The sequence below is a fragment of the Gobio gobio genome, assembly GCF_949357685.1.
Source record: "Gobio gobio genome assembly, chromosome: 10".
Taxonomy (NCBI): domain Eukaryota; kingdom Metazoa; phylum Chordata; class Actinopteri; order Cypriniformes; family Gobionidae; genus Gobio; species Gobio gobio.
Window position 1 is genome coordinate 57,346,240 of NC_137116.1, and position 25,403 is coordinate 57,371,642.

At 38.6% G+C, this 25,403-nt stretch overlaps 2 protein-coding genes across 8 annotated transcripts in view; both read right to left on the reverse strand.

The window, feature by feature from the left end:
• Positions 1-816: 816 nt before the first annotated feature.
• asb6 (ankyrin repeat and SOCS box containing 6) lies at positions 817-11,058 on the reverse strand. Of its 7 annotated transcripts, none has more exons than XR_013817300.1 (8): positions 11,011-11,039; positions 10,290-10,423; positions 9,048-9,205; positions 6,356-6,462; positions 6,162-6,270; positions 5,234-5,320; positions 1,656-3,607; positions 817-1,207 (listed from the first exon to the last, which is right to left on the reverse strand). XR_013817300.1 is itself a non-coding variant. In XM_079826867.1 (7 exons), the coding sequence occupies exons 2-7, from the start codon at positions 10,391-10,393 to the stop codon at positions 2,913-2,915; spliced, it is 1,260 nt and encodes a 419-aa protein (XP_079682993.1). In that variant the 5' UTR covers positions 10,394-10,423; positions 11,011-11,039; the 3' UTR covers positions 817-2,912. The 7 variants fall into 7 exon arrangements, 4 of the variants coding, with proteins under 4 accessions (XP_079682993.1, XP_079682991.1, XP_079682994.1 ...); XR_013817301.1 differs by having other exon boundaries at positions 9,048-9,223; XR_013817302.1 differs by having other exon boundaries at positions 823-1,207; positions 1,656-3,601; positions 11,011-11,058.
• A 1,217-nt stretch (positions 11,059-12,275) lies between these two features.
• The window catches only part of wdr13 (WD repeat domain 13), a 34,502-nt gene continuing 21,374 nt past the window's right edge, over positions 12,276-25,403 (reverse strand). Inside the window, exons 6-10 of the mRNA XM_079826916.1 lie at positions 24,609-24,916; positions 19,493-19,673; positions 16,657-16,798; positions 16,458-16,576; positions 12,276-12,835 (exon numbers count right to left, since the gene is read on the reverse strand). Of these exons, the coding sequence (XP_079683042.1) occupies positions 12,651-12,835; positions 16,458-16,576; positions 16,657-16,798; positions 19,493-19,673; positions 24,609-24,916 (935 nt within the window). The 3' untranslated portion in view covers positions 12,276-12,650. The remainder of the gene's footprint in view (positions 12,836-16,457; positions 16,577-16,656; positions 16,799-19,492; positions 19,674-24,608; positions 24,917-25,403) is intronic.

Sequence of the window (25,403 nt, forward strand, 5' to 3'; positions counted from 1 at the left end):
CAGTTAGGCAAGTGGCATTCAGTCTTACTTTTCGTATCAAATTAGGCCAGTCTATGTGTTTATGTAACTGATTAAAAAAAAATTATGAACAGTCTTAAAGAAAAAAATGTATGTCTAACTTGTAATGGCTTAGTTTATGCAACTGGCCCCAGATCTGTTTTCTTTAAGTCGGTGTAAATATGGAAAATATCTTGCAGTGCAAGTGAAAGTTGTGAAATCAGTTTATATAGTCGATTATATATATATTTATATATATAGGTTAGTAGAGACTCGAACATTTTTAAAGCGTTATCTATTCTACAGCTTATTACATATTATCTGTATATAATTATATTAATTTAAACAAAATGCTTAATAATTTGTAAACTAACATTACTTGTGTGTAATGGATTAAGGGTATATTGATTATACATATCATTAATCAAGTATAAATCATATAAAATGTTAATATTAACCTCCTTATATATACCTTTAATTTGGAGCAAGAGAAACTTGCATTTTACAAACGAATAGGGAAAGAAATTACATATCAATATTCCTATAAAATATTTATGATATTAATATAAAAAATCTTGCCAACTATTACTCCCATTATTACACTTATTTTTTCATCACATATTGCTCCAAGAACACATTAATAAGCAAATCCAGTGTGTAAATGCATTGCACTGAATGGGAAAACCCATTCATACCATTTTACAAAGTATATCAAATCATTCAGTTATATCATAACATAATTGAGAATCATCTTTTCAAAATCCTGAAACCTGAAAATTGATTGCTTAATGGAAAAAAATTATAATTTCATGTCATTTTGAGATCAGGATGAAACCAAAGGCATTTATTCCTTTAAGTGAGGTTTGATACTTCAAAAGCAAGAGGACAACAACTGACAGCCTCATATTTTAAAGACGTACAAGATAAACAGCTTTAAACTATACACACACACACACACACACACACACACACACACACACACACACACACACACACAGACACAGACACAGACACACACACACACTACAATGCAACAAAGTCAAACAATACTCCAGCTGAAGTTGATCTTGTTAAGGCACATTAAGTATATCATATAAATGATAATGCAAAAAATGGAGACAATAACCCCGAATAACTTATGGCAGTGATGCTGCACATCTTTAAAAGAACACTCCACTTTTTGTGAAAATAGGCTCATTTTCCGAGTCCCCTAGAGTTAAATAGTTGAGTTTTACCGTTTTTGAATCCATTCAGCCGATCTTTGTATCAGCACTTTTAGCATTAGCTTAGCATACATCATTGATTCTGATCAGTGCAAATGAAGAGTTGTGATTTTCTACACCTCTATGGCTAGAACTACTTTCTCATTCCTGCGTAATAGTGGCGGATCTTCAGGGCCGTATCATGGCTACAGCGGCGCATTTTCAGTTGGTCTTAGCACACGGTGGAACTGTAGAAGAGTCAAGTTTTAAAGAGGAAAAATATTGAAAGTGTCTTTGGTCATTTTTTGAATGAGATGCTAATGGACTGATCAGAATCAATGATGTATGCTAAGCTAATGCTAAAAGTGCTGATACAAAGATCGGCTGAATGGATTCAAAAACGGTAAAACTCAACTATTTAACTCTAGGGGACTCGGAAAATGAGCCGATTTTCACAAAAAGTGGAGTGTTCTTTTAAAGATGCAACTGTAAACAATTATCACTTAAAGATAAACTACAATAGAGACAGGGCGACACGCATCATAATCTGAGGCCACGCCCACCAGGGGGAAACAGTCCAACGCTCTCCATTGACTCTGCATTGTGTGAAGCGGCTCATTGTCATTTCAGACTGATAACAAAACACAGAACAATGTCTAAAAGCTGATGTGTGACAGGGTTCAGCAAACAAGCTACACAACACACAACCAAAAACACAGACGTTTTTATAAGCTATTGATCCAAAAAACGAGCGTTTAACGACAAAAAGTAGATACAGGCCATTGAGCCCGAGCGGACATGTTATATTACACTGAGAAGTGCACACACTAGAGGAGAACATCATCTCAGACAGGAAATATCACACATAAACCTGACATTTGGAGACTTGACTAAACAGTGACAACATATTTACTGCACACACACACACACTGAGTGTCACACTGCAAAAAATGCTTTTCTTTATTAGTATTTTTGTCTTGTTTTCAGTCCAAATATCTAAAAAATCTAACATTAAGAAGCATTGACTAGACAAGCAAAAGTTTTTGTCTTGTTTTGGGGGAAAATAACAAAAAATTAAGGGAGTTTTTGCTTAAAATAAGCACAATAATCTGCCAATGAGGTAAGAGAAATAATCTTAATTCAAACAGAAAACAACATTATTTTGCTCACCCCATTGGCAGATTATTTAGCTTATTTTAAGCAAAAACTCCCTTCATTTTTTGTTATTTTCCCCCAAAACAAGACAACAACTTTTGCTTGTCTAGTAAATGCTTCTTAATGTAAGATTTTTTAGATATTTGGACTGAAAACAAGACAAAAATACTAATAAAGAAAAGCATTTTTTGCAGTGCAGGATCCCAAAATGTCCCCATTCTTCAACTGAAGCGTCACGTTTTACTGCCTTTATCCACTTTTATCTTCTTAAACTCTCGTTTTTTTGGATCGACAGCTTCTAAAAACTAACTTCTGTGTTGTGTAGCTTGTTTGCTGAACCCTGTCACACATCAGCTTTTAGACATTGTTCTGAAATGACAATGAGGCGCTTCACACAATGCAGAGTCAATGGAGAGCGTTGGATTGTTTCGTTGTGGGCGTGGCCTAAATACGACAGAATGAGCTAGTAATGTGTAATACAGTGGCATTTTTGGCACACCATTTGAATGACACTTATACACATATTTGCGTTTGTTGATTGAGATGAACTGCACATGTTCAGCGAGGAGAGCGGCGAGGCTTGAATCTTCCCCATCCGGGCCTGATCTCGGGGAGCAGCAGCTGCTTCAGCCGGGCCGGAAGAGGCAGAGCTTTCACCTTCTCCTCAAAGGGCCAGGGCTGGAGGCATGTGCGGATCTGTCTCCGGCAGAGGCATGTCAGAGGCAGCGGCCGGCTCTCCTGCTCCTCCAGCTTCCTGTAGAGCTCCAGCAGGGCCTGATGGGCGGAGGCCTGGCCCAGAGCCGGCAGCTGAGAGCGGGGCACGAGCGGAGGAGCGATCCGGCCCAGATCCAGCAGCACCTCCGCTTTGGCCAGAACATCGGCCTCTTCTGCGGGATCTGACGTCTCCCGGAGAGCCTCAGCGAGGCGTGTGAATATCAGCCCGGTCCAGCAGGGGGCGCTGTGGGGGCAGAAGCTCGCCCCCTGCTGGAGGAGGAGGGCGCTGAGGGGGAACAGCAGGTCGAAGTGCTCCAGGACGCTGTGGGTCAGTGAATGCTCCCACTCTTCCCCGTCCGCAGGGCTGAGGCAGGAACTGGGATCGGCTCCATGGCGGATCAGGAGATGGGCCACGCGGGTGCAGAAGCGGCCGATCTCCTCCGCATCCTCCAGGCTGCTGTCCAGAGCCTCCTTCAGCAGGAAGACCAGAGAGGACATCGCACTCTCGCCCTCGTCTGTGCTGGAGCTCACATCTGCACCTGCGGAAGAAGAAGGAGGAGAAGGAGAAGGAGAAGAAGGAGAAGGAGAAGGAGGAGAAGGAGAAGGAGAAGGAGAAGAAGGAGAAGGAGAAGAAGAAGAAGAAGAGGAAGGAGAAGGAGAAGAAGAAGAAGATGAAGAAGATGAAGAAGAAGAAGAAGAAGAAGAAGAAGAAGAAGAAGAAGAAGAAGAAGAAGAAGAAGAGAGAAGAAGAGAGAAGACATTGGCTGGGGTTCTTCATTTATGGGTCACACTCAAAAATGACCCGGAGGGCGGGATTAAGATAAAAAAGATTTGAGTTAAATCAATTAAATATATTTTTGTTCAATAATATTTTTTGTTTTGAGATCATTTTATAATTCATGCAATAATTATGATCCATTTTTCCCATTGAATATAATAAAAAAATGATATATATATATATTAGGGCTGTCAAAAGATTAATCGCATGCAAAATAAAAGTTTGTGTCTACATAATATATATGTGTGTGTGTACTCTGTTAATTATTATTTATATATAAATACACACACACATTCATGTATGTATTTAAGAAATATTTGCATGTATATACTGTATATACATTTATATAATCTATAATATATATAAATATATAATATATAAAAATAATATTTTTTCATCAATATGTGTGTGTATTTATATATAAATAATAATTAACAGAGTACACACACATATATATTATGTAAACACAAACTTTTATTTTGCATGCGTTTAATCTTTTGACAGCCCTAATATATATATATATATCATTTTTTTATTAAAGCTGTATTTCATTTTAGAGTCAAGCCTAGGCCTATCACGCAATAGCACATTTTTACCACTATAGTGGATCTTGCGTTTTATAAAAATGTTTTAAAAATCGTAGCTTCATTGGAATGGTCCGAAACTTGGTGACTTTATTGGTACTTGGTATATGAACACACACAAAAATTGGGGACAGGATTTGAAAAGTCTAAGTGGTCGTAAAAAAATAGTCACACTCAGGACCTTCGGGTCAAAAATGACCCCCATAGGAAATGAATGGGAAATTGGCAAAAATATGAAAATACAGAGTTTTTTTGTGCATCTACAAATCAGCCAGGATGCAGAAAACAATGACTCAACAGTGAAGATCTCTAAAACATCAAGAGTGCAAAACAGACAAAAAAACTCTCACACACACACACACACACACACACAATTAGCTTTTGGCTAGTTTTTTTGTCTGTTTTGCACTCTTGATGTTTTAGAGATCTTCACTGTTGAGTATTTTTTTCTGCATCCTGGCTGATTTGTAGATTGTACGCACAAAAAAACTCAAACTCAAAAATACTGTTCTTTTTAACTTTCTATTCATCAAAGAATCCTAAAAAAAATCATTTTACACATTGATAATAATCATACATGTGTGTTGAGCATCAGATCCTCATATGAGAATGATTTGTGAAGGATCATGTGACACTGAAGACTGGAGCAATGATGATAAATTCAGCTTTGATCACAGGAATACATTACATTTTACAATATTACAGTTTCAACATTACAAAAACAACTATATCAAATCTTTCAGTTTAAGATTTTACAATAAATCTGTTGCCTAATGTCAGAAGTGATGTTTTAAATGAAGCACCTCTTTGTAGAAGCGTCTCTATATTGCCCAGGTTATTGACCGTGAGTCCATCACTGCTGGCCAGAGCGTGAAGAAGCGGCGTTTTCCCTGCAAAAGCACAAACATGTGCAATAAACAGAGTTAGAATTGACAATGTTAAAGGGATAGTTCACTCAAAATTAAAATTAGCCCATAATTTACTCACCCCCAAGTCATCCTATGACATTCTTCTCTCAGATGAATATAATCTGAGTTATATTACACAAGTCCAGGCTAATCTAAGCATTAGAATAGCAGTAATAGTTGCTCTGTTTTTGAAGTCCATAAAAGTGCATCTATCCATCATATAACTGCTCCAGCGGCTCTGGGGTGTTAATAAAGGCCTTCTGAAGCAAATCAATGCGTTTGTGGAAGACAAATATCCATATTTATAACGTAAACTTTCGGCCTCCGCCTTCTGTGTAAAAGTGTTGAATGTTGAAAGTGAAACTCCAGATGTGTGTGTGTCGTCATGACGAGCGGAGCTGAGCGTTAGTCTTTCCATCCGCAGGAGAACTTTACACACTTTCTCCAGAAGTTGAACAGGGAAGGCGGAGGCCGAAAGTTTACTTCATACAGTTTTAAATATGGATATTTATATGGTCTTACACAAACGCGTTGATTCGCTTCAGAAGGCCTTTATTAACACCCCAGAGCCGCTGGAGCAGTTATATGATGGATAGATGTACTTTTATGGACTTCAAAAACAGAGCAACTATTACTGCTATTCTAAAGCTTGGATTAGCCTGGACTTGTGTAATATAACTCAGATTATATTCGTCCGAAAGTAAAATGTCACACACACCTCGGATGACTTGAGGGTGAGTAAATCATGGGCTAATGTTCATTTTTGGGTGAACTATCCCTTTAAGAAACCGTTCTATTTCATTAGATGAGTTAAATAAAATACCTTTCTTGTCTTTGGCATTCACATCAGCCCCCAAATCCAGAAGCAGACGCAGACACGGCAGCCTCTCCGCCTCTTCACTGGCCAGGTCGAGAGGGCTGCTTTCATGGATCTGAAGCACAGGAAAGAAGAGCCACAGGAAGCATCACCGCATGACTGTAATGGCGGACGCTGCTCTATCAGAAGCGTGTTCTCACCCGGTCCCGCTTCTCTATTGCCGCTCCGTGAGATATCAGCATCTGCAGCATGTCCGGCTTGTTCCGCAGCACTGCGACGTGTAAGGGGTTGTAGTACGAGACCGGGTCTGGAGCCATAACAGTTTAGAGATGATCATGAGGAAGAGAATCACTATAGTGCTGGGCGGCTTACCGCTTCATACCGGTATTTATTTTTGTTATGATATTAATTTTGATTCTAAAATTGTCACTTAAAGGGTTTCTTCAGTGATTTAGCATTAAGCTTTGTATCAGTAGAAACCTGGTAGTATATTCAAATTATGGTACTTTCCCCCCTCATATCCCCCTGAGACGAGAGAATTATGCATTTTATGTCTGGAAAAAATCCTCTGATGAAGTAAATATCGTCATTTTGCGTCATCTGAGGATTCTTTGGCCTGAGTCTAGAGACTACAGGAGCTAGTTCTGCATGTTTTCAACAGGGGAGGATCTCACTTATGATATGAGGGGGGAAAGTACCATAATCGAATACACTACCGGGTTTCTACTGATACAAAGCTTAATGCTAAATCACTATTTCATATCCTCTAGTGCTCGAAACATGAACCGCCTGCGTGTATGCGCACATATTTCATCACGTCTTCTTCAAATGAAAAGTATGCAGGCGGGTTTAACACGATGACGGATAGAGAAGGGATGGATTGATCGTAGATATCCATAATAAAGGCTAGATGTCTTACGGCGGGGTCTCTAACGCCATCACAGGCGGCCATCTTGTCACAGGCCAGCTTTCCGGCGGCCATCTTGTGATCTGAACACAAATACTCTTATCTCGCTGAAATCTGGACGGATTTACAAATGGTTTGGTTTCTTACAAACATTATTAACGTGGCTATAATTCTGGATGCTTGAACAAATTATGAATAAGTGTGCAGTGTCATAACTACATCTCTGACGTTTATAACAGACCAAACAGTTTGAAAATCGGTAGAACATTGAGCAAGTTATGGTTATTTAAAAAGTGCTGCACCATTAAAACACAATGAGTGAGCGAGCTGACTGTGACAAGATGGCCGCCAGGTGCAGACGTCCACCTCCATTGGCCAGCAGCGGACGAGACATCTAGCCTTTATTATGTATATCTATGGTTATTTATGAATAGGTCAGTGAATCTTTGATTCAAACGATTCGTTCAAACACTGAATCACTCAGTAACACACACTGATGCTGTGAGATGAGTTATGGTTCTGCTGTGATCTTTGTTTGGAACTATTTTCGCTGCTGAAATCGAACAAAAACGGTCTAACAGTTCTGAGATCAGTGAAACCGCACAGCTGAGAGATTTCTGGAGCTTCACACAACACAATCTTTACAAACTGCAATTAAATTAGTCTGCATTTATTTGATCATAAATACAGTAAAATTATGGAATATTATTATAATTTAAAATAGCTGTTTTATTCCAAAGCTGCATTTATTAGATCATAAATACAGTAAAATTATGGAATATTATTATAATTTAAAATAGCTGTTTTATACCAAGGCTGCATTTATTTGATCATAAATACAGTAACAATTATGAAATTTGATTATAATTTAAAATAGCTGTTTTATACCAAGGCTGCATTAATCTGATCATAACTCCAGTCTTCAGTGTCACATGATCCTTCACTAATCATTCTCGTACGAGGATCTGATAATCAACACACATTTATGATTATTATCCGTCTTGAGTTCATATTTCTGTGGATGCATTTTATTTCTCAGGATTGTTTGATGAACAGAAAGTTCAAAAGAACAGCATTTATTAGAAATAGAATCTTTTGTGACATTATAAATATAATAGACATTATAAACAGTCAATATTGCATCTAAAATGTAAGTGACTTGATGTTAATGAATTATTTATGGATCTGTCATATGAAATCAGTGTCGTGATGGTGTTCAGGAAAACAGCACTCTTGCTCATGTGGTGTTGCGTAACTGTATCATATGTTAAAAATATAAAAACTCCTTTTTAAACCCATTTTTACCGCAGTATATTAACTGAGTTTCTCTGTTTGAGCTGATTTGTTGTGATTTCTCCTCGAGAGGCTCAACAGCTCAAGCTTGTTATCGTCAGCTCATTATATTAAATATTATTATCCACTATCGATCGCCACTTACACTAATGACTGCGGAATCATTCTTGCGTTTTGGTGATTCCCTAGAATGATATTGTTTTGTTTTTGAAGTTTTGCTCACTTGTCCATCGGGCAAGTCAAATTCACTTTCAATTCACGCAATTTTGACGCGCAAATAATTTGGGATCGATGCCCGTTGATCACGCCTCTTGTGGTCTGATTGGTTGAAGGACTATCCAATTGCGTATAGAGTCATTTGAACTATGCCCGTTGATCACGCCTCTTGTGGTCTGATTGGTTGAAGGACTATCCAATTGCGTATAGAGTCATTTGAACTATGCTCGTTGATCACGCCTCTTGTGCAGTAGAAAATACAGACTAACCCCAGACCAATGTTCAATCTTAAATTGAGCTTGGTCTGGTGATAGCCAGACACATTTCCTCCCTCAATTAGTAGAAAATGTGGTTAACACCTGGTCATGATACCATTATATACCGCAAACATGATATAATTTAGAAAAATCCCATAAATCTTTGCTCATACCGCCCAGCCCTAAATCCCATTGATGTTGTGCTTAACATCTCCACACCTTCAAAGTTGAGATCAGCTCCGTAACGCAAGAGCACCTTTGCAGCGCTGACCAACCCGAGATCAGCCAGTCGAAACAGGCAGTAGCTGATTCCCTGGAGGAAGACGGGAGACTGGCACTCTCCATCCAGAAGCTCAGCCAGAGCCCTTTCTGCATCCCTATGAAGACAAGCACAGCTAAAGCAGAGCATTAGGGCGGAGCCGTATCAGACCCTCCACGATTATACCGATATACATTTCTACACGATACAAAAAGTGTCATATCACGATATCAATGATAGAGCGACGCGACGGCACATTTACGTTCCCGAGCGCGCACAACAACACAGAGCAGCATATCAGCCTCCGATAACCACTCCGGACCTAAAGAGGAGCTACAAGAGCTCAGCCCTCTTGACAACTGACGAAACATTGACTACTTAAAGGATTAGGTCACTTTTAAATAAACTTTTGCTGATAGTTTCCTCACCCTCATGTCATCCAAGATGTCCATGTCTTTCTTTCTGCAGTCGAAAATAAATGAAGGTTTTGGATGAAAACAGTCCAGGGTTTTTCTCCATATAATGGACTTCAATGGGCTCCAAACGGGTCAAATGACAGTTTCAGTGCAGCTTTAAACGACACCAGATGATGAATAAGGGTCTGATCTAGACAAACCATCAGTTTCTGAGAGAAACCCAGCAGTATTTATGATATTATTTTACCTCTTATCAGACGAGCGTGATCATCTCTGAGCTCAGACATAACTTCAGGAAAGTGAGGTCAAATACGAGCGTGGTTATAAATATATCGATCCTAGATGCCTCATTCTAATGATCCGTGCAGGCGCTAATGAGGCATCTACATGTACATCCATGACCACACTCGTATTTGACCTCACTCTCCTGAAGTTATGTCTGAGCTCAGAGATGATCACGTTCGTCTGATAAGAGGTAAAATAATAGCATAAATACTGCTGGGTTTCTCTCAGAAACTGATGGTTTGTCTAGATCAGACCCTTATTCATCATCTGGTGTCGTTTAAAGCTGCACTGAAACTGACATTTGGACCTTGACCCGTTTGGAGCCCATTGAAGTCCATTATATGGAGAAAAACCCTGGACTGTTTTCATCCAAAACCTTCATTTCTTTTCGACTGCAGAAAGAAAGACATGGACATATTAGATGATATGGGGGTGAGGAAATGATCAGCAAAAGTTGATTTAAAAGTGACCTAATCGTTTACTGGCGAGCCCTGCTCTGACCTGCACTGGTTCTCTCCTCCTTCAGTTCCCAGTACTCCCATCACTGCATCCACCAGCGGCTGATACTCATACACGATCCTCCTGAAGCCGTGGAGGAAAGGCATCGCTTCCCTTTGGCCCACAGTCTCTTCACGCTTTAAAACAGTACAAACTCATGCAAGACTCTAAAAAACATAATATAACATTCATTACATAACATACATAATACAATATATAATGCAGTGAAGATCTTGCTTGGAAACTGAATTAAGGCATATAATAATAATAAATATATTTTTTAAAAAAACAACCATTGAATGCTTTTCAAGGTTTAAAATAATGCAAAAATTAAGGTATATAATAATAATAAATATATTAAAAAACAACCATTGAATGCTTTTCAAGGTTTAAAATAATGCACATTCATGACCCATTTTATCAGATGGACCACACCTCAGATCCATGCAAATATTAACTCATTTAACTCTTTATAAGATGTCTTTAAAATTACAGCGTTTGAATTTGTGACATACACATATAACGATACACCCGATTTATTCATTTTGTTAGCTGTTTTATGTAACTTAGTGGGTTTTTTACTTGCCTGCTGGCTGTCTAACTTTAACTATACAGTAAGTAATCAGTGTCCAAGGCTCCTAAAATTATTATTTTTTAACAATATATATATATTTAAACCATTTGTGTTTTATTCGTGTTTGTTTGTTTTTCGCGTTTAGCTTACCCACTGTAGAACCGGAAGTAGTTCCTCCCACATCGTAGGTTATAGTGTGAAAGGAGCTTCTGGTTCCTTTCAAAATAAAAGTCCACGATAAAAGCGGGCTTATATATAGAGAACATCATTATATATATATCAGTGGCTTATGTATATTTATGCTGCCTTCAAGTGCTATCGGAAATTTCCAACTTCCCACTTCTGAAGTCGTGATTACGAGCTCATCGCATTCATGGTAATTTCAAAATAAAAGCTTCAACATTTAAAACATTACCTTAAAAATTATTCTCCGAGGCACAAGAGTGAGTCTAAAGTCACCAAATCTTTCATCGATTTCTTTAAATATTCTACTAAAAACATATTTAGAAAAAAAATCATTTTATACCCAAAAATTTTTATTTATGATTCTGGAAAATGCTTAAAAAATATTGAAGAATTAATTATTAGCACAAGGTAAATATCAATAACAAATAAATACCTTAACTTGAGGAGGCATATCATATTTCAAACTTGATAAAATATAGGCTGAACTTACACTGGAAATAAAAGTTTTCATTATAAAGCTGCTGTCCGTGACTTTTTTGTGTGTTCAAGATTTACAAAAAATTATATAATGAGAATGTACAACATGAATCCATTTTCCAAACCGTGTTTTTGTCTTACTCTGAATCATTATGGTACACTTATAATGAGTGTTTATATTGGGACTATTTAGGTTTGCAGCGGAGGAGCACAGTCCCTGCGTGACTCGCCATAGACATAAACGGAGAGAAGTAGTTCCGGCTGCAATGTTCTTCCGCTAGACGCACGCAGTTCTGTTTATTAACCGCCAAAGCGCTTCAAATTTCAAAACGTGAACAAATCCAAGGAAAACATAAATAGACCAAATGTAGCTTAGTGTGATTAAATGTATTGATTTCCACAAGGCATAAATACAGTAGTGTTACTGTGCAAGCTCTCGTTCACTTATGAGTGTTTATATTGGGACTATTTAGGTTTGGAAGGAACCGCTGCGGAGGAGCACAGTTCCTGCGTGACTCGCCATAGACATAAACGGAGAGAAGTAGTTCCGGCAGCAATGTTCTTCCGCTAGACGCACGCAGTTCTGTTTATTAACCGCTAGATCGCGTCAAATTTCAAAAGTCTCCATATACACACAATATTGTTCAAAACTTGAACTAAACTTCCTGCGTGCCTTCAACTTCAAAGCACCTTTGATTTGAGATTGCCATTAAAACGTGAACAAATCCAAGAAAAACATAAATACACCAAATGTAGCTTAGTGTGATTACATTTATTGATTTCCACAAGGCATAAATACAGTAGTGTTACTGTGCAAGCTCTCATTCTCACACACTTACTCACAAAGACACGCAAAGGTGAACAAATTATTATATTAAAGTCTTCTCTCTTAAGTTACACATTTATGACCACAAAGCACTGATGAAGTGCACAGTCGCAATCAAGCATCACATATCCCAAAACAACAACAATAGAAAGATCAGCCCTAAAACAAAGCTTAGAGAATACACGATTCTTCCATGGTCCACATGAGTTAGCTCAGACTCATTTACAGTAGGATTGCACGTGATTCAAGCCAGCCTGCATGGAAGATGCCATAGCCACAAAAGCTGGGAGTTGCGTGATTATTACTTCTGCTCGCGTCTCCAGATGATCACCATCCCTGTGGCATCTGAGGAGGCCAGAAGGCTTTCGTCGCAGTTGAAGCTCACATCCAGCACAGGTACGCTGTGACCCTGAAGCTTGTTAACGATGGCCTTAGTGTTGCGCTCGACGTCGAAAAAGTAGACACATGCGTCCTCACTGCCAGTGACTGCATGAGAGAAAGAGCAGGACGCACTTACACCGGCTTTGCTCCGAAACATAGACAGGGTTTAGTCAAATTTAAGACTTTTTGAGACCTTTTTTAAGACCATTATGAATTAAATTTAAGACCTATAAAAGGAAATGTAGCCACAAAATTACTTGCAAAGTAAATAAATTTATTCAAATTGAACAAATCAATAAACTTGCACTTCCTCATAGCGCAATCCCACCAGGATTTTGCGAAATTGTTTTGGGTGATTTTTGAGATGACTGAATTTCTGGTCATTTCCAGAAATTTGCATTTGCATTTTTGTCATAATTAGAATACCACATTTACCATATTATGTATTCTGTTAGATGCACAATAGTCACACATGACAATAGAACAAACTAAATATATAAATCTTGTTTATTTTGGTATAGGAATAATGCAGGATCTCAAACAAATGCATGTTGATTTTTCGTTGCATTTAGTAATCGCAGAAACATGAAAAACTGGAGGACGTTTTATGTGTCTGTGTGGTCCAATCTGAAAGAGACTCCAATAACATTAAAGCGGATTGGCTGCAATATAAACTGCATGTTGGTCTCATTTGTAGTCGTAATACAGCGAATTATATTTGGACTAGCAAAAGAAAGAACTACCAATAAAATAAAAAAAACATTCTAAAGTAGAAGTAGCGTTACATGGACGTAGGAAAATTAAGACCGGTTTAAAATGATTTAAGACCTAAAATAGAACACTTCAGCGAATATTAAGACTTTTTAAGGCCTAAAATTTAGATTTTGAAATTCTAGACTTTTTAAGACACCGCGGAAACCCTGATAGAGATCGATTGTTTGCCGTTAGCATGTTGCTAACCTAATAACATATAAAATAATGTACACATTAAAAGATTTGTCTTTCTATTAAAGCTGCACTATGTAACATTTTTGCAGTAAAATATCCCAAAACCACTCGGCCAGTGTTATATATTTTGTTCAGTTGAGTACTTACAATATCCCAAATGTTTCCAACTATTTGTAAATCGTGAGTAAATTGCTATTTTTACGTGTGGCTTCATAATAAAAGTCCCGCTGCTCGTGAGGCGTGTGTTGCGTTGATCTTATGATCAATGGCTCCAGCGGTTCCTCAGCTCCACAACACTCGTCCTGCTCTGCTTCACTACAGTAACGTTAATAATCACATCATCAACATGATTTCTGCCCGTCTTATCCCGATTCTTTCCCACCGGCTGAGGTGAAGACCACATGTCCCAAGAGTCTGTGTGCCGTCATCAAACTACGCCTTTGTTTTGAATAGACGACCTCTTGGGGTTAATAAAGGCCTTCGGAAGCAGAGCCATTCGATTTTGTAAGAAAAATATCCATATTAAAGGGATAGTTCACCCAAAAATGAAAATTAACCCATAATTTACTCTCCCTCAAGTCATCCGAGGTGTGTGTGACATTCTTCTCTCAGATTAATATAATCTGAGTTATATTACGAAAGTCCAGGCTAATCTAAGCTTTATAATTTGATTAATAGTTGCTCTGTTTTTGAAGTCCATAAAAGTGCATCTATCCATCATATAACTGCTCCAGCGGCTCTGGGGTGTTAATAAAGGCCTTCTGAAGCGAATCAATGCGTTTGTGGAAGAAAAATATCCATATTTAAAACTTTATCAAGTAAACTTTCGGCCTCCGCCTTCTGTGTAAAAGTGTTGAATGTTGAAAGTGAAACTCCAGATGTGTGTGTGTCGTCATGACGAGCGGAGCTGAGCGTTAGTCTTTCCATCCGCAGGAGAACTTTACACACTTTCTCCAGAAACTGAACAGGGAAGGCGGAGGCCGTAAGTTTACTTGATAAAGTTTTAAATATGGATATTTTTCTTACACAAACGCGTTGATTCGCTTCAGAAGGCCTTTATTAACACCCCAGAGCCGCTGGAGCAGTTATATGATGGATAGATGCACTTTTATGGACTTCAAAAACAGAGCAACTATTACTGCTATTCTAAAGCTTGGATTAGCCTGGACTTCTGTAATATAACTCAGATTATATTCGTCTGAAAGAAGAATGACACACACACCTCGGATGACTTGAGGATGAGGAAATCATGGCCTAATGTTCATTTTTGGGTGAACTATCCCTTTAATAACTTTAAAAAAACTATAATCACTGTCTTCCAGTGACGGCCATCCGAGTCTAGTGCTGGCTGAAGAGTGACCTCTGACCCGACGCATGAGGTTTAATGTTGGAGTAGCGTTAGCTTAGCTGAGAGCAGAAGCTTCACCCTAAAAGGGCTGGAGTAGGCCCTTATTAACCCCTGGAGCCGTATGGATTACGGTTATGAGGGATGGATGAGAGGTCTGCATGGAGCACGCGAGACGGGTTCGGGTCTATATTTTAAAGGGTCAGACGGGTCCGGATCGGGACTTACTGTTATAGATTGGGGTCGCGTCAAAACCTTGATCTTTAAGCCTTATGCTTTACTGACTACACCACTTATTTTTTCAATGGTTTGGCACAAACAGGCATTGTTCGGCGGAGCTAAAAAGGCCAAAAAGGCACATTATTTGCACTTGGTGTGAAAAGACCGTATTTTTTTATATAACTCTGATTGTGTTTGGCTGAAAGAACACAGTAACACAGGGTTCCCACTCTTTTCCAGCAACCATTTTCCAGCACTTTTCCAGGACGTTTTCAATTTTACTACGGCGGGAATAAAAGACAAGACTCATGCCAAATATTGCTTTCTAAATCTTTAAAAGCCGTAGTTTATCGCCATTACTTAACAATCCAGCATTTTTCAATATGAGCTCTTAATCATACATCATGACTATGGAAGCTTGTTTACACCACAGAATAGAAAGAAAAGGGAATTGTGACTTTATCTCGCTATTCTGACTCTCGCAATTGCGAGTTTACATATTTGTCATATAAACGCGAAAATTGTCGCAATACTTTTTTCCTCAGAATTTGACTTTATAACTTGCAGTTTGGATCTCACAATTCTGAGAAAAGAAGTCAGACTTACAAGATATAAACTCGCAACTGCGCAAAAAAGTCAATTGTGAAGAAAAGACTTGCGAGTTTATATCACGCAATTCTGACTATATCTTGCAATTCTGACTTTATAACACACAAATGTGACTTTATATCAAAATGATGTGATTAGGGAGCAACTTACGAGTTAACATTCACTGCACACATTTGAGCAGTTATAGCATTAGCATTAGCATTAGCTAACGGCTGCAAGTGGCAACACAAGACTAAACATCATTATTCAAAAATACTACACACACGCATCAAACTCAGTGTTTCTGAACATGTGCTTTCCGCAACTAGCGCTAATTGTTTGGGCCAGCGATAAACTCTTTATACTCGGTTAAAGAAATAACTTTTTTTAAAATAATTTTGCCAGACGACAACAAGATTTTCCAGGACATTTTCTCTAATTTTTTGGAAAATTTGTCATCAATTTTCCAGGTTTTCCAGGACGAGTGGGAGCCCTGAAATATACTCCTAGGAATCTAGGATGGCTTGAGGGCGAGTAAACGATGGGATAAGTTTCATTTTTGGGTGAACGAACCCTTTAAAAAGCCCCAGATTGTAAAGGTTCCCAGATCAGCTGCTTGGGTCTTACCGACGCAGGCTCCCTGTCTGAAGGACATGAGAGGACAGAAGATGCTGTGCAGTGGCTGCGACCCCTGCTGGATGGGGAAGCTCCTCTTCAGCTGCAGAGTTCCCTCATTATCCACCACCCTGCAAACACCAGTCACACACTCATCAATAATCACCTTAGCCCAGAGGAAGACGCTCTGATGGTGTGAAGTGCAGCTCACCTGTAGAGCAGGAGCTTGTTTACACAGGCGTTGACCAGCAGCGATGGATCTCGTGCCTCTCGACTGATCCACGAGCGGGCTGAGATACTGGAAATAGAGCTGCCCTCATTCACCACCAGCCTCTTAGCTTTGGTCAGCTTCCCTGAGGAACAAGAGCCTCGGCTTTACTGTACATCTCGATTACATTAAAGGGTTAGTTCAGCCAAAAATGTAAATTGTGTCATGAATGACTGAGCCTCATGTGGTTGGACACCCGTCAGACCTCCGTTCATCTTCAGACACAAATGAAGATATTTTAGTGTAAATCTGATGCTCTGAAAGGCCTCCATTGGCTCAACTTTACACTCTCAAGACCCTTAAAAGACACTAAAGACTAAAGTTACAAAGTCCATCTCACTACAGCGGCTCTACAATAACTTTATGAAGACGAGAATAGTTTCTGTGCGCAAAAAAAACCCCTAAATAACGACTTATATAGTGATGACGATTTCAAAACACGGCCTCATGAAGCTTCGGAGCGTTATGAATCAGTGAGTCGATTCAGCGGTTTGGAGCGTTATGAATCAGTGAGTTGATTCAGCGGTTCAGAGCATTATGAATCAGTGAGTCGATTCAGCGGTTTGGAGCGTTATGAATCAGTGAGTCGATTCAGCGGTTTGGAGCGTTATGAATCAGTGAGTCGATTCAGCGGTTCAGAGCGTTATGAATCAGTGAGTCGATTCAGCGGTTTGGAGCGTTATGAATCAGTGAGTCGATTCAGCGGTTTGGAGCGTTATGAATCAGTGAGTCGATTCAGCGGTTTGGAGCGTTATGAATCAGTGAGTCGATTCAGCGGTTTGGAGCGTTATGAATCAGTGAGTCGATTCAGCGGTTTGGAGCGTTATGAATCAGTGAGTTGATTCAGCGGTTCAGAGCATTATGAATCAGTGAGTCGATTCAGCGGTTTGGAGCGTTATGAATCAGTGAGTCGACTCAGCGGTTTGGAGCGTTATGATTCAGTGAGTCGATTCAGCGGTTTGGAGCGTTATGAATCAGTGAGTCGATTCAGCGGTTTGGAGCATTATGATTCAGTGAGTCGATTCAGCGGTTTGGAGCGTTATGATTCAGTGAGTCGAATCAGCGGTTTGGAGCGTTATGATTCAGTGAGTCGAATCAGCGGTTTGGAGCGTTATGATTCAGTGAGTCGAATCAGCGGTTTGGAGTGTTATGAATCAGTGAGTTGATTCAGCGGTTCAGAGCATTATGAATCAGTGAGTCGATTCAGCGGTTTGGAGCATTATGAATCAGTGAGTCGACTCAGCGGTTTGGAGCGTTATGAATCAGTGAGTCGACTCAGCGGTTTGGAGCGTTATGATTCAGTGAGTCGATTCAGCGGTTTGGAGCGTTATGAATCAGTGAGTCGATTCAGCGGTTTGGAGCATTATGATTCAGTGAGTCGATTCAGCGGTTTGGAGCGTTATGATTCAGTGAGTCGAATCAGCGGTTTGGAGCGTTATGATTCAGTGAGTCGATTCAGCGGTTTGGAGCGTTATGATTCAGTGAGTCGAATCAGCGGTTTGGAGCGTTATGATTCAGTGAGTCGATTCAGCGGTTTGGAGCGTTATGATTCAGTGAGTCGAATCAGCGGTTTGGAGCGTTATGATTCAGCGAGTCGATTCAGCGGTTTGGAGCGTTATGAATCAGTGAGTTGATTTAGCGGTTTGGAGCGTTATGATTCAGTGAGTCGATTCAGCGGTTTGGAGCGTTATGAATCAATGAGTCGATTCAGCGGTTTGGAGCGTTATGATTCAGTGAGTCGATTTAGCGGTTTGGAGCGTTATGATTCAGTGAGTCGATTTAGCGGTTTGGAGCGTTATGAATCAGTGAGTCGAATCAGCGGTTCGGAGCATTATGATTCAGTGAGTCGAATCAGCGGTTTGGAGCGTTATGATTCAGTGAGTCGATTTAGCGGTTTGGAGCGTTATGAATCAGTGAGTCGAATCAGCGGTTCGGAGCATTATGATTCAGTGAGTCGAATCAGCGGTTCATGAATCCGAATCATGAATCGACTCACTGATTCATAACGCTTCGAAGCTTCATGATGCCGTGTTTTGAAATCGTCATCACTATATAAGTCGTAATTTAGGGTTTTTTTGCGCACAGAAACTATTCTCGTCTTCATAAAGTTATTGTAGAGCCGCTGTAGTGAGATGGACTTTGTAACTTTAGTCTTAAGTGTCTTTTAAGGGTCTTGAGAGTGTAAAGTTGAGCCAATGGAGGCCTTTCAGAGCATCAGATTTACACTAAAATATCTTCATTTGTGTCTGAAGATGAACGGAGGTCTGACGGGTGTCCAACCACATGAGGCTCAGTCATTAATCACACAATTTACAGTTTTGGCTGAACTAACCCTTTAAAAAGGTGATGAATTGAGAAATCAACTTTCCCTTGAGCCTTTGATACATAAAAGTTCATCGTGATATTAGAATATCCTGTAAGTTTCAGAGCTGAAAACGTCCTTGTTAGTCAAAGAAAAGCTTTTATTGACACCAGGCCCAGAAAACGAGCTGCAACACACTTATGAGAGTGTTTTATATGTGATAGTAGTGCATTGTTATATTGTTTACTTCCAAGTCTTCAGTGCCGCACGCCCATCAAAACAGAGCGTTTTTCAGAGAGCCAGGGCAGAAAATAGCCATTACTGATTCATTATGATGTTTCTGAATGTAAAAACCATGCGAACGTCACAAGTTGACCTCAGAGAACAGTATAAACAAATGTAAAAAGCCCCTTTGATATGGTTTTCAGACTTTCCCCCAAAATCCGAGTCTGTGCCCGGCGTGAAACATCTGTGTACCTGTGGCCATGTCGAAGAGGAAGGAGAAAATGCTTCCCCGGTCATCGCCAGCCCACAGGATTCTCCCTGGAGCGTCGAACGAGAGGGAAAGCACTCGCCCAGTCAGCTTACTGGAGCCTCCTTTCACCTTCTTCCCAGTGGAGATGTTCACCACCTGCAGGTGATGCTTGCTGTTGCCCACCTGGGCACGGATAACAAAGGACATATAATAATATTAAAGAAATAAATAAAGAAATATAATAAGGACACATTTGATATATCAAAACCATCATGCAGTAGATGAAGGGTAGGACATGTGGCAGATCAATACACACATTTACCAAACATTTTCATATTTTATATTTTCACAATTCAAATATATATATTAGGGATGCACGATATTGGATTTTTGCCGATATGCCGATATTTTTCAACTAATTTTGGCCGATGCCGATATCGATACCGATATATGTTTATTTTTTCCTTTTGTTTGGAAACCACCATTTTGAGCAAAAAAACTATTTTTTTTTTCATTCTGGTTTCAAATTTTTGAGGTCTCCTTACTAAAAGGATACTTGTTAAAGATAAATAAATGTTAATTAAGTTATTTTTATAATAAGAGTATATTAAAAGCGCTGAAAATAACAATAATAAAGTCAGTCATTTTTCAACCCAGACAGATGCAGTTGTAATCTAAATATTGTATTTTTGGATGTAATGTTTGTGCACATGAAGTGGGGGTGGCGAGGGATCAGCTGATGCTGTATTTAGCTTCAGATACAACATTTTTACAATTATTTTAGAGCTCCTTGGATTATTTTTCATCATCAATTTCATAAAATTTTATTACAGATTAATAAACTGTATGTAAAAGTATTTAATTTACAAGTGCCATGCTTTGACTTCATTACTGCTTTATTTATTCAGATAAAGAAGTAACTTCTATTTATTTGTGTATTCTACTTTTCATTCACTATTACTGTAACAACAGCGCCTCCACTAAAGGCTATATAACATTCTCCCGGTCGGGCACTAGGACCTGGAGGAGCTTCAGCTGCTGTGGAGGCTGCTGCGCGCGCTAGAGAGATGCGATTGTGCTTGTTTTGGGCTAGTTTTGTTGTGAAAACCTGGCAATCCTGCGTTGATTCACAAATTCAAGGCAGCATTTAAAAACTATCAATATAAATCACCGTACATGCGATGCATTTGCTTGTTTTCACTTGAAGAATGAGCACACGGCTGACGTGATCTTATCGCTATAGCAGTCCTTGCACACGTGAGTTATTGCAGGCGCATATCAACACGTTATCATATCGGCAAGGCATATCGGCATATTTTTTTCATATCGGCCGATGCCGATTTTTATATTTTAAGCGTTTATCGGCCGATTCCGATGTCGTGCCGATAATATCATGCATCCCTAATATATATATATATATATATATATATATATATATATATATATATATATATATATATATATATATAAAACTCATTATACAGGAAATTAAACAATCATGCAAAGACTTCTTTTTGGTCTCGGTTAAAGGAGCAATCAGTCATTTTTGTTTGTGATGCAGTATTGTCAAAAAGAAAATATTTAAGGGTTACCAAGTGAGTGAATTTCCTTTTTTTAAAAGTATAATTACTTTCTTTAGGAGGTATTTCTTTCCAACTGTGCATTCTGAAATAAATATTTTCCCACTAGTCCAGTGCTCGTCTTCTCATTAACAGTGTTTTTCTCTTACAGATCATATTTCATACCTGTTGAGTTTACATTTTTAAATTAATTTGATTGATATAAAGGATTGCTTGTGTGCGCTGGTGCTTGCCTTAAATAAATGTAACAATGTTAAATATTTAAACAGTAGACTAACGCACACAGCATGAATGACTACTTCGAATTAGGGCCGAATATTTGAATATTTGTTCGGTGAGTTGATATGCGATTTTCAATTTTGGAAATATTCAGAGGATTCTCGCAAATCCGGCATCCCCATTAAAATGTTTATAAACCTTATTAATAAACTATTATTATGTATAAAACCTTATTAATATATAACATTTTTACATTTATCTTATAGCGTTTTTAATAGGATGGACAGTTGAATAGGAACCCAAACATTATATTTAATAAATATTCTTAGCTTATATAATTAATAACTTCTTAGCTGAAGTGTTCCCTACCAGTGTTGGGGGAAACGCATTACAAGTAACTTGAGTTACGTAATAATATCACTTTTTCCAAGTAACTAGTAAAGTAACTCATTACTTTTCAAATTTACAACACAATATCTGAGTTACTTTTTCACATTAGTTTGACTGACAGCTCTCCTGTCCTCATGTTTAGAAGAATATGTGCAGAGGTGTGTGTGTAAACATGATGGTTATTGTAGTTCCAGACTAAATTTATTTTATCTCACTTGCACAATATAGATTCTGTCCTCCTCAAAATGATTAAAATCAGTCAAATGCAAAATCAGAGTAATATGCAAACCTCCAATAATTAAATGTTAAATAAAACAGCTATTTTTATGCATAATCTACCTTTATATTTAATTGACCAATGTCTTGCTGCTGACCTTTGATGATGAAAATTACTAGATTTTTTGTTTTTATTGGTAAAACTTTTTTCTCCTGCATCTATTCCTCCATTATCCAGAGCTGCGCCCTCTAGTGTTCATGAGGGAATCTGCATCTTTACCTCAGCCTGGGGCGCATTATTTACATTTTGGTATGAAGAGGTCTTTACCGTTGCACAAAAATATAACTTTTGTTGTAAAAACAAAACAAAAACAAGCCCAGCCCAGGTGAGTAACGCAAAAGTAACGTAACGCATTGCTTTTCTAAAAAAGTAACTAAGTAACTCAATTAGTTACTTTTTAAGGGAGTAACGCAATATTGTAATGCATTACTTTTCAAAGTAACTTTCCCCAGCACTGTCTGCAATATTATGTTCATCAAAAAGACTAAAGAGGAAAGGCATTCCACATTTCTTACCTGTTCCAAAGAAACAAATATTAAGCATTTTGTCCACTAGAATAGGATAATTCTGGGTGATAGACTTATTATTTTTTGGGAAATGGAATTGTTTATGCTGATGAAGCTGCTGTAACAAATACCACCAGCCCTTTCAGTAATCCTATTAGGGTATGAAATTAACATGTGCCGCATGTTAAAAAAAGAGTACTTTACTGAGAGCCCAAATGTAGCATAATTCAGCTAGTGTGATTAAATGTATTGAGTTCAACAAGGCATGAATGTATAAATCTGCCTGCCACTGTGTTGGGCGAGTCGGGCGACCTATAAAACATCTCCGAATGACATTTGACCAGAAATGCCATTGCATAGAAGCAATGTTGCATGCTTAAAGAAACTCGGTTATAATAAAACTTGATTATATCTACATACTTTCTTTTGCAGTGATTTTGTCTTAATGCTCCAAACAAACTCAGACTCGTATGCCACAAAGCTAGATTCACTTCAATTTTCTACATTATCTTATTTTCATTATTTGCGTCTGCATATGTTACTTTACAAAGCTAACGTAACACAACAACATTTTAGTTATAGGTGAATTTAAAAACAGTGTGAATGTAAAAAAAAATGAACTGAGCTTTGTGACACACTTTGAACATTTTGAAATAGTACAATTTATTTATATATTTCCATATTTCATTCGTGATCAGACTCGGACTTGTAACACCAGCTGGCAAAGCCCAACGTCCTGGGCTATGTGTTTTTCAGGCGGGCTATAGTGAAATAACATTCCTTTTTGGCGCGCGCGCGCACGTGTGTGTGTGTGTGTGTGTACGTTTCGCGGTTATATTCACTGATGATCGGGCCAGCCAAGTAATACAAAAATAACATTCCAATCAATCGCGGGCCCTGTGAACGTTTCTCCAGACGCTTTCAAAACAATCCCCACATGGACTGAGGGGAGCTGAAGTTGGGTCGACCGATATGGATTTTTTAGTGCCGATACCGATTTTTTTCCATCAGCCTCAGCCGATGACGATATGGGCTGTCGATTTTCTTGAGCCGATATTTGGAGCCGATACTGCTTTTGCTCCCTCAATTTACATCATAAAAATGACACAATGATCAGGATGATGACAATTTAAAAATTAAAATTTAAAAAAGGAACATTTATTGAACTAAAAAAAACTATATTTAACAAATAGTAAAAACAGGTGAGGTAGAACAAGAAAAAAAAAGAGTTCAGTGGTGAAAATAAATATTTAAGCATAAATAAAATAATGACACTATTGGACACAGTATCAACAAGCGAGCAGCATAATAAAGTGCACACTGACTGTACTATACTTCATTTAAAACTATTTACAACCTAGTCATTTAATGCTTACACTCTAAAAAATGCTGAGTTAAAAATAACCCAAGTTGGGTTGAATATGGACTAACCTATCAATTGGGTTGTTTTGACCTATACTATAATAGGTTAAATGTTGGGTTAAATGTTTGCTTAAAACAACCCAGTTGCTGGGTTAGTCCATTTTCAACCCAACTTGGGTTATTTTTAACCCAGCATGTTTTAGAGTGTAGGTGCACTTCACTGAATCTCTAGAGCAACACCAGCGGTAATTCAGGAAAAATCTCCCAATGCTCCACGTGAAGCTTCAGTCTTTCCACCTTTACCATCGTGTCAATTCTCAGATTAATATGCGCGAGGGAGAGCGAGAGAGTTTGAAGACGGAGAGAGCTGCCCTGTGGACGCCTGTCTGGAAATAATGCAGGGGGAAAATATCCGATACACATAAAAATCGCAAATATCGGCCTACCACTAAGCTGAAGCTCATTAAATATGCAAATCTTATCCAATCCTAGAAGTGGGCGTTTACTTCCAAGTCTTCAGTGCGGCACACCCATAAAAACAGAGCGTTTTTCAGAGAGCCTCAAAACCAAGGCAGAAAATAGCCATTACTTATTCATTATGATGTTTCTGAATGTAAAAACCACGCGAACGTCACAAGTTGACCTTGAGAGCCAGTTCACGACCCCTTGAAAACAGAAAGAAGTTATACAATATTACAGTTTTTACTGTACTTTTTGATCAAATAAAATGTTTTTTGACTACCCTGACCCTAACCTTTGAACAGTAGTGCATACTGAGGCTCACCACAGTCAGGTTGTTGTTCATGGGCTGGAAGGTGCAGCACAGCAGCTCACTGGCCTCTGGGTCGCCCACCTCCCGGATGCAGCGGCCATCTTCTGTGTTCCAGATGCGCAGAGTGCCATCTTTAGACGTCGACACAATGATGTCATTGCTAAGCGACCAGGCAAAGTCCGTCACAGGCCCAGCATGGCCCTTCAGTGTCACCTTTACAGTTGGTGGAGGCGGAGACAGGGTCATGATTGACAGTGTCCCGTCCAATGAGCAGCAGGCGAGGAGGTGCTTGTCATCATTAGCAAACTGCAATCGGGGAACTGAGGAGGGAAAATAATTACAATGAGAGGGTAGAACAACAGCCCAGATGATCAAATGCAGCTGTTAGTCAAGATTGTGGTATTATTCATAAATACTGGTTATGTCGATAATCGATATATATGCCAAAATATCAGATTAGTGAAATAGACGCAATGCCGGAATTAAGCAACACTATTAATCTAATAACAAATGAAAGTTGCTGCTTTTCATTCATTTTGCTGTCCTTTGTCAATCAGTGTTTTTATTTATTTATAATTATTTATGAACGGTGGTTTTGTTGTGGCATTAAAATTGGTATCACGTATAGTGGCCGACTGGTCAATATATGCTATTTTTTATGCTGATTTTTTATCAGCTAATATACTTTTTGTTTAGCCGATGTGTCTTTTATTATGTAAAATACTATAATAGGATTACAAAATCAAATATAAATCTTTTTATTTTCCATGAAGTTTATTTAAATAAAAAAACATTGATGGAAAATGA